Genomic DNA, 10,006 nt, shown 5'->3' on the forward strand with positions numbered 1-10,006 from the left:
CTCCTGGCGTGCCTCTATAGCCATACCAGCCTCCCAGGGAAAGGTGAAGGTAATTGTAGCACTCCTGACAGAAAGATGACAGGCTTGGTGAAACCACGCTGTGGGACATGATCATGCTTGACCCATCAGCTTGAATCACCCTGACCTCAGCAGAGACCAGCACTATGCTGTTTGCTGCAAGCCTGTGCCAGGGAGCAGGATAAAGCAACAGCTGTGCTCCCTGCTCTCGGCTCATCCTCAGGCACACACATTGCTCTTTGAAGGTAGTCTGAGGCTAAAGCCATTCACACCCATGCTGAAGCTGCAAGGAAAACAGAGCCTACCACATTCACAAATTTCATCTGCAAGTGGCAAACTGTGTTGAGGTCCTCCTAAGAAAGATCCTACACCTATCTTGACTGCTTAATTTCAGCCACACAACATCACTGTAGCATGAAAAGATGCAGCAGCTAGGCCAAGCAAACTGCCACGGGGCTGCTCCTCCGTGTCCGTGGAAGCAGCAATATGCCCCCAAGTATCAATGGAACACACATTTGCAGCCAGTGAGTTTAAACTTGAGGCTATCTTATACACAGAATACAGAGGAAGCCAAAAAGTCTGGAGTTCTCACTCGAGTTCTGCATCAATTCCTTCCACATCAGAAGAGTTTTACTCAAGGTTCTATGTCTGCAAACCAGGAACATTAGCTACTTTTTAACTAGGCAGTACATCAACAATTTTTAACTTGCAAGTATAATTTGATGATTAAAAAAGCAATGTATGATTACACTGATAAAAGCAGAACATGACTGCAGAATATACAATAAGATACAGCCTATCTATCATAATTATGGGAGGATGGAAATAAACGCAATGTAATTAACTCACATAAGCAATATTTCGTCTCTTTTTTTTTCCTTTTTAACTTAATTTTGTGACATCAGGTGTTACAGTACCAATTCTTAAATCTAAGAAGAATATGCTACACACAGCACAGCAAGACTGAACAAGCATGCAATCACTGTAAAGGGGATGAGCGGCCAGGAACCAGGCTCCCACACCAGCAGCCTCAAGTGCCCACCCTGCTTGACTCAAGCCTGTCAGCTTCATTTACAGCTCTCTTCAGGAGCAATGTGATGTCATTGAGAGTCAGCCTGAAATGCAGCAAGGCAAAGCCAGAGATCTGCTTGCCAACATCTCATGGTCAAATGGCACAGCAGCTGCTTTCAGAGTGACTTAGGAGCTATATCGAAAAATATGTTTCTATGTCATTCTTAAACAAGACAAAAAAGTTTCCTTTAGAATTCACTGACTGGTATGCATAGGCAGCGTGGTTCCCCTCTCCCCCCCATCAGTAATCAGAACCATAATTACTTATTTGAAGAATTCCAGAAAATGCTGCAGAAATGTTTAATTTCCCCAAAAACATTTAAGCAATATTTAAATATTTAAAATATTTAAAAAATATATAATCAAACAACCTTAACTGCAGTGTTTTTAAGGGCCATACGCGTGACAGTAATTAATCTTCACATCAAAGGTAGCTCAAGATAGACGCAGTTGTTCTTCTCTTCAGAATAATCCTAAATGTTCAACTTTTCTAAAAAATTTGTAATGGGTATAAAAGCTTCTAAATAAGCCTATTTAGAGAGAATCAATAAGACTTCTAATCAAACAGTGGGAAATAATATAGAGTAAATTAAAACAAAACAGAAACACACACAATTTGTATTCTAATCAGGAAGAAGACTCTTCTAAGCTGATTCAACACTTAGAAATCATCTGATGTGTTCCTAGGTATACACAAGCCCCAGTGACACAGTGTCCACAGTCAGATTATGGGAAGCCTTCTCAGATTTAATTTTAAGTTCAGGAGGAGAGAAAGACAAGCAGAGAAAATGGACAGATGTAGGTTGGGTTTTGGTTGTGTTACTCATTGTGTTACCTCGTTTTCCTTCAGAAGGAACAGTGAAAGAAAACCTGCATTCTTTTTTTCCTTTTTTCTTCATCCAAAAGTCATGGCACAGAAATGAGTCACTTTGCATAGACAGTGCATGCACGTGTACATAACCTCACCTTAGAACAATGAAAGAAGTCCAAATTTGCATTGTTAGCACCAGATTTTGAGAGATGTAAACAACTTCATTCAAAGCTTCGCTAAAAGGTAGGACATGCAGGTCTGGATTTTCAGTGTCTCTTTCCATGTGACCCATCACAACTAGAGAAAGATGATACTTCCAAAAGGGGAAATAATAAACCAGGATCTCTTTCCATTAGAGAATCAGGGTATGTTTCCTCTTCTTGCTTTTAACATCTTCATCATTCTGTGAATACAGCTCTGATCCTGCATTTGACTCATGGCAATATAACAAAGGAAAGTTAATGAATTCCACCCAACCTATTTATGGTTATTTATTTACATAACCAATACATGGTTATTTATTTGTATGTTTCTAAGCTTGTTCAACTGACATTAAAGGAGCTATTTCACAGAATACACACAAGCGTAACCAAAGTGATGCCTTCCAGGTTACACACACAAAAAGCAACATGGTTGATACAAAGACATTTTATGGAGGTGACAGGTAGAAAATAATGCTCCCTACTGTTGAGAAAAACATGCAAATCTCTGAATGCAAATAAACATTTCTGCAAGAAGATTTCATGCTGGAAATTGACCCCAAGTAATATCATTAAATCAAAATATACCTCTTGAATGTACTGCATTTATCACAGCAGCTGAGATACATCATAACAGAGTAACATATTGACTTGATGGATTGCATCAGGCATGTTACTGTCATTCAAAACTCACCTCAAGGACTTGGATAGAAAAGAATTACAATACTGGTATGTTACAAGGTCTTGTTATCAGAACATTTAGTTCAACATGCAGAGCTTTGCTGGAGACACCTGCAGCTGATCTAGATGTTCAGTACTACCCAGAGATAAAAGCGCTGGGGTTGTATTAAAGCAGCACAATATCCAACTTAGCTAGCCCTAGCCATTCAATCACCACGTTCCCATTCTGAAAGTGGTTGGTTTACTTATCTTCACATTTCTGTACTCTATGGTATATACATCTCCCAAGATTCAAAGCAAACACACTCCTAGCTGCCGAGCCAGCTGCAGGGGAAAGAAAGAAATGTAAATATTCCAAAAAAATAAAAGCAACCCCTGCTTGCTCAGGTAAGCATCAGAGAGCTGACCCTTAACCCCTTCCCCACTGTTCACTGTCACACCCAGGGGCAAAGATAAATTGCAGCAGGAAGGTTTGTCCAAGTTTATTCAAGAAGTTATTGCTCGCAGCTGTCATCCTCACCTTCCTGTCAGAGATTACAATCCCTGCAGCAGACAGCAAGACAAGCATGTGCCTCCATCTCAGCTACACTAGTTACCACGGCATATATTATCTTACACTAGCGACAAATTCTTACTGTACCCTGACATACTAGCTTTTGGGCTGAAGAAGTTGAAGCATCCCTGTCAGTTCTGAAGTGGGAGCACTGGCCTTCAGAGGGCAGAGGGCCTCAGGGCAGGCAGCTGGATATAAGCAAGGATGATTCCTTCAATGGCTGACAGAGCCTGAAAATTAGGATCCAGAACATATGTTTCCTCCCTCTCCTTTTGTGGTGTAACATGAAGAAAAAGATTTTCAGGGACAAGAAATTAGGGTTATGTTAAGAGAGGTTCAACTATGGCACAGAAGTAAGGAGGATCCGTGTTTCAGTCTCTGTCTGGGCCCTCTCCCAGGTCTGACTCTGCGTGAAGGTGGGAGACAGGCATGAGAAAATGCACTTTAAGACTGCCTCATCCTGCAGGATTTTGGTTGGAGAAGTTCATATGTAGCAAAAAACCAAGAAACAGACTTCAAAATATTCAACTGTACTCACAAATGACCTGACATATTTCCCTTGACTGTCAGAGGAATACTTGTTTTTCCTCAGGCAAACTTTTAGCTTTATTCCTCAGTACTTCAATTTCTCTCTAGCTTGTCTTTCAGTCAACTTGCTTCCTGCGATGCAGTCACTGTTGCTTCAGTGACTGCAGTCATTTCTAAATGCTTGTGGTCAAATGGTCAAAGAAGTATTCCAAGCCTCAGGATAGATTACTGTACATCCCTCATGAGGTAAAAGGACAATCAGCTACAGAAACACAACTGCATAGAATCAAAATGGAACCATTCAAAACTATTACAACTGTAGAGGCCAGTCCTCCACTTAACACTGTAGCCAGATACTGTGGCACTAGAGGCAAGAAGCCTTGGTAAAACTTCAGGTAGACAAGTAAAAGCTACATGCCTTTCTATCTAGTATCACCCTTTCATAGGTACAGATCAGACACTTAACTGGACATTTGTTTGCTTTCTTTGTACATTTAGAACTGAAGTATCTTTTGCAGCTGTGGTAAGAGCAAAAAGAGGCTGAATCCTTCTACCTGTAACATCACTAACCAAGCCACCCCCACCTTTTCACTATGCCTCTTAAGCTGTTTATGAATGCCTGTAGTTTGATTTTCTGCATGGGATAATTCTGAAGAATTAAAAAAATCCTCAGCCTGTAGGCTCACTTTTCCTGTGTAAAATTGTTTTTATTGTGTGCAAAAAAGCCTCACACTAATGCATGGTATCTGTGGCTTTCAGTCTAAAAACATTGCCTCTTCTTCTGTCCAGAGATAGTGTATGCAAGCATCCTTGTTGCTTCTCTGTTAGGTAGATACCATCATCTACTTCTGCATAACATAAATTACTTTGTTGACAGCTTCTAGCACTGACTGCGCAGACACACCTCATATTTCTGTTATCAAGCTCTTACTACACAATTTGTTGTAAGTTTGCTCTCCCAGGTGTTGTAGTTCCCCTTTAGCAAAGGTTCTTAGAAAGTTCAGTGATTTCTTAAAATCATTCTGTATTTCCTGCTGGTCTGCAATAAACAGGTAAAAGCATAAGTCACAACTCTATTCACGATAAGATTTCAAATGATGGGGAGTGAGTAATGAGTACACTCACGCAGAAAAGAGGTAACACACTCTTATTATGCAATATGGGTTTTTTTGCAGCACTCGGTGGTTTACAGAAAAATCATACACTAGAAAATCGACTGTAGAAATGAAAGAGGTCCCTGTTGGTCTTTTGTTTTGCACTCTGTCCTTAAAGTTTGCTGGTGTTGTCATCAAAGATACCAATTCCAAGAACCACTGTATTATAGATTCATATCAAGTAAGAGAGATAAACTTACTTGAGGTGGGGAGGCGTCTTATGACTAAGTAAATGGGCTACAATTTCAGGCAGACTGGGGAAAGCGGGCAATAGATAGCACTTTTAACAAAGACCCCTGTCTGTAGTTACTATTCACAATGAGATGGACCTCATTGCTCAGTCTTTAAGTGTTAGGACATGGTTAAGGTTCCAACTAGCAAACTAAGAAATGGCTATGGGCAAGAATTCCCACTCTCCTAACAGAGAAAAAGGAATTGCTTCTCAAAGATCTGCACATGGTGTACAGAAAGTAAATATACATTATAATAGATATCTTCAGCATGGAAAACATCCGCTCAGTATCTTACATGGGCTGTGATAATACTTTTTCAGATTGTTTTCCTTTTAAAGTAAACACATAGTAACTTCCTAACACAAAGTTCATCATGAGCCGTAGGATTGTCCATATTAAAACTCATTCCTAATGTTCTTCATTAAGAACTGAATACATGCCAACAGTCCCAATCAAACATATATTCTGGAAAAAATAATATGGTAACTGTATCTGTAAGATATAGAAATTAAAAAGGACTGACTTTTTAAAGATTAAAAAAATTGCAGGGTAACAGATAAAGAAAGCTGTATGTAAATGAATAATTACCATGTTCAGAATTTTTGGATAGTAGCTTGATACATATTCAAAACATCAAGCAGGGAGAGTCCACCAATAAGCAACACAGAACAAGAAAACAAGAAAAGAAGTATGCAACAAAAGTTCTAAGGAAAAAATGACAAATCGTTGTATATAAAATGAGAACTAGAGCACTTTAAAATCCATTGTAATGAGTATCCAGTATGAAATTTAGGTCTCGTGCTAGCTGACACCAGAAAGAATAAATTAATAGAACAACAACAAAGGGGGGGGGGGGGGCAGGGTATATAAAGATGAAAGTGTAATGGATACTTTTTGTCCCTTTGCAGAATGAAGCAAGAAGATGCAAATACTCCACACAATACTGCTAAAGGAATTTTCCTCCTCTTTACCATGTAGCAGGAGGAAATAAAGCAGCAAGTACTAAAATAAAGACACTTCAGGTCAGTGTACCAGCATAATTTTGCAAGTTTAAATTTTAGAAGTTTAAAGGTTCTGACTGAGTATTTCTCTGAACAACAGTGTTAGATACACCTTAGAAACTGGGAAAACTCAATGGGACAAATGCCAGTACAACCTGACTACTTTTAAGAGAGGTAAAAGGGAACTACATAGATATTCAGTTGAATAGGCAACAGGAACTGCAGCAATACAAGAACAAAAAAGCTAGTTAAAATGTTAATGCTAGAAGACCTACTTATTAAAATACTAAAACAACATAAGAGCAAAAGAAATACTCTATTAAAACTATTGTTTATACTTAACAGCTTTTTTATTACTAAGGCTGTCTGCATTTTCAGGGTAAGTTGCAACTAATGCAAATATAATTGAGTTTCTCTTAATACAAATAAATTGTCATTAAAGGATGTTTTGACCAAAAGCTTTGCCAAATAAAGGCATACATTACACCAATTAAAAAATTGCTTCCCCACTGATCTCAAAACGTTGTTACTGAAAAGAAACACACACAAAACTTATTTTGAACAGTCTCCTTTGGAACAGTTCCTGGTTTAGGACTATTAAATTAGTTCAGGACTATTCAGTTAGTCTTTAATGGACAGTGAAAATGATGTATTTGCTGACTAAACCTGGAAATAAAAGTGTAGTGTGAGTATCAAGTAACAAGGGACTTTACTATTACAAAGTGATATTAATCACTGATAAAATTATCTTGGTCCTACAAGATGACTTGAATGTTAAAGTCTACATGGGTGGGCCATATTCCCACTCACTTCAGAATGCAGCAACGTGAAAAAAAATTTTAGATAACTGTCTCAAGCTCTCAATACAATGCAGAGCAGGTGTGTGCATAATACATTAATAGGGCTATTAGTAGAAACAAAGAAATAATTATGCATTGATGAGTATAACATTGTGCTTACCTTCAGAAGGGCTACAAAAATACTGGCAACATACAAAGAAATTTCATGGTTGTGTACTAAGACACACAAAGAAAATATTTATTACACACTTGTCAACCTTGCTAGCAGACATAAAATAAAATCCCCTGACCGGGAAGCTAAACAACAACCAAGGGCGTAATGTTCCTCAATATTTGGGTGATTTATCAGAGGATGAAATGGACTCATCATCATATGAGAATTTAAAATAAGATTTAAGTTTCAAGAAGTGTTCTTTAACACATCTGATGAGCAAAAATAAGTTTCTTCTTGTGAGAATGGATATCAACATGGACTTAACATTGGACTTTCCCTTTTTGGAGTCTGTGAATCCCCCACTTTCCCAATGCCTGCTCATGCAGTTACGGGAAATAGTATGTCTGCATGTCTGGAACAAGTCCACATACTCACCTTGATTGGTTTTAATAATACCTATTGAGGCAGGGGCTTCCTCTGCTTGCTCAGAAAGCTCACAGTTATCTGCCACAGTGCCTAGCTAACCAGATGGGTTTTGATGAGTAAGGACAACAGCTTTCTTTTGAGCTATCAGATACTCATCACCAGCTGGAGCCTGGACATGGTGAGCAATACGCAGAAGGCTTCTTCATCAGGGCATGCTTCTAGGCTTCCTTGTCCAGAACGATGCTGGATCACTCTGATGCTGTCTGCATGCAAGTCAATCTCACTGTCCAGGTCTTGAGTTAGAGCAATAAACATGAAACATCTGGCCAACCCAGACCAGAGACTTCTAGCTGGCCTGTCTTCATGCTGTGTCTCACTCCCAACCAGCTGTCAGAGGGTTCTTAGCAAAACATATTAGCAAGAGTTTTGATACTCCTTAAGGCTCAGTTGGTACTGCAGTCCTGCCAAAGTCCTGTTGAGGCATCACAAAGCGGTGACTGAAAGAGCTGGTGTAAGGGCCAGATTTTTGTCCTTACACCTTCTCCTCCGCCATGTGCAGGACACTCCTGAAAACCGGGCTCTTGCTCCTATTACCTGAGGTTCCCCTCGCAGCCATTCTCCTGTCGCCATACCCCCTCTCATCTCAAGACCCCCACCACAGTCTCACATTTGCCCCGCTCCTCCTCTTCCCTGACCCCTCCGGCACCACCTTTACCGGCCCTTCCCCACCTCGGACCCCACACACCCTGGGAACGCGGCACCCGGTAAGGCCGAGCCTGAGCCCCCGCCCGCGGCCCCGCCTCAGCCCAACCTGCTCACCCGCGTCGTAGAAGGCGTCCAGCACCGCAGTCTCCCCGAAGTCCAGCTCCCCGAAGTTGACCGTGCCGAGCTGAGCCCCCTCGGCCTCGCAGGCCCGCAGCAGGCACTGCCGCGCACCGGCCTCGGGGCTCCGCGCACCGGCGCCCACCTTGGGAGGGTCGTTCAGCACGTACACGGCCCGAAGGCAGCGCGACCTCGCCGTTGCCGGGCTAACCTCCGCCGTCTCCCCTCCTCCTGTCACCTCGGGCGGGCCGGCGGCCGGTAGCTCCAGCTCCGCGCAGGGGTGCGACGGCTCCGCGGCAGCGCTGCCGCCCGCGGGGCTCTCCATGGCGGTGTCGAGAGCTGAGGGGAGCCGGTGGCTGCCGGCAGGTGCTCTCAGGCGGGGCCGCACGCCATCGCCAACAGCTGGGCGAGCTCCGGCAGCGCGGGGGGAAACGGCGCCTTCCCTCCCGGCGGCTCTTCCAGCCCCGCCGTGCCTTCCCGGGACAAACGCCCCGTTTACCTCCGCCACCAAAGCGGTACTGAGAGGGAGGAAAGAGGCAGCACCGTCGGGGCGATCGCTGCTGGCTTACTACTTCCCTTCCCTTCCCCGCCCCTCGCCGTGCAGGCTGTACCCTTCGTGCACCGCCCGCTACTCCGCTGTTACTGCCGTGGCTGTTACTATTTTACACGGAGGCACCGTGCGCCCCGCTCGGGTTCCTCCGAGGGTGACAGGGTTAGGTCAAGGCCAGCGGGCTGCCGTGTTCTGCGGCGCAACCAGCTCCTCTCATATCCCGGGGGTCTGTCCGCTGCTGGCATCTTAGAGCCTCCCTGCTTTTTAAGAAGCAAAGGCAAACTGCTACCGCTTTCTCCTCCCTCAACTCACCGTGTCAGAGCTTTTCCACAGACTACACCAGAAGTTTGGATAACGCTTCATCCTTAAATTCATTCTCTTTTCTTTAAAATCTCTTGTGACCATGGCAAAACCAGCTCATAGAAACTCTGTAGCAACTTCTGGCTTCTTTCTAAGAACAAAATCAACTTTGAGCATCTGGTTTCCTAGCTCATCTTTTTATCAGCTGAGCAGATGACAGCAGCGCCAGCTTTGGCACTGCTATGGAGGGAGCTGCTGGTTCACCCAGCAAGAAAAATTGAAAGGCGGTGTGTGGGTAACTTTGTACCGCTGCCTTGTGCCCCATCAGTCAAGAGGACACCACCACACCCTACAGAGACCACAACCTATTGGCGATCAAAGGAACAGTGGAAAACTGCAGTCCTCAAGAAAAAAAAAAAAAATCGTATTTGAAATTGTAAACCTGTCTGGCAAGATTTTTCATCTCATTTCCACTCACTGTCACAGAAGAGGGTTTAAACAAACAGCATCTTCTGTTTTGTTTTGACAAAAGCAGTAGTACATGAGACTTTGGGGGAAAGATAAACCAGATACATATTCCTATAGCTTTCCTCTTCAGGCAAGAGTAAAACTTTCTATACAACTATGCCATTATCTAATCTGCATTTGGAAGATACTCTGTGTGGACACTGAAGCCTTTGACCAACAAAAGGCACTAACGGGTA

The 10,006-nt window shown here is 42.6% G+C and overlaps 1 protein-coding gene across 11 annotated transcripts in view; it reads right to left on the reverse strand.

The window, feature by feature from the left end:
* The window catches only part of MAP3K15 (mitogen-activated protein kinase kinase kinase 15), a 90,010-nt gene extending 80,994 nt beyond the window's left edge, over nucleotides 1–9,016 (reverse strand). For 3 of the 11 annotated variants that reach the window (XM_057419474.1, XM_057419472.1, XM_057419475.1), the window contains exon 1: nucleotides 8,450–9,015. In XM_057419474.1, coding sequence (XP_057275457.1) covers nucleotides 8,450–8,777 — 328 coding nt within the window. In that variant the 5' untranslated portion in view covers nucleotides 8,778–9,015. Of the gene's footprint in view, nucleotides 1–8,449 lie in introns of all 11 variants that reach the window. The other 8 variants (XM_057419470.1, XM_057419466.1, XM_057419469.1 and 5 more) reach the window with 6 other exon arrangements.
* Between the last annotated feature and the right edge of the window lie 990 nt (nucleotides 9,017–10,006).

Source organism: Pezoporus wallicus, unplaced genomic scaffold, assembly GCF_028554395.1.
Source record: "Pezoporus wallicus isolate ANWC-B61680 ecotype Strahan unplaced genomic scaffold, APGP_CSIRO_Pwel_v1 contig_5767, whole genome shotgun sequence".
NCBI classification, from domain to species: Eukaryota; Metazoa; Chordata; class Aves; order Psittaciformes; family Psittacidae; genus Pezoporus; species Pezoporus wallicus.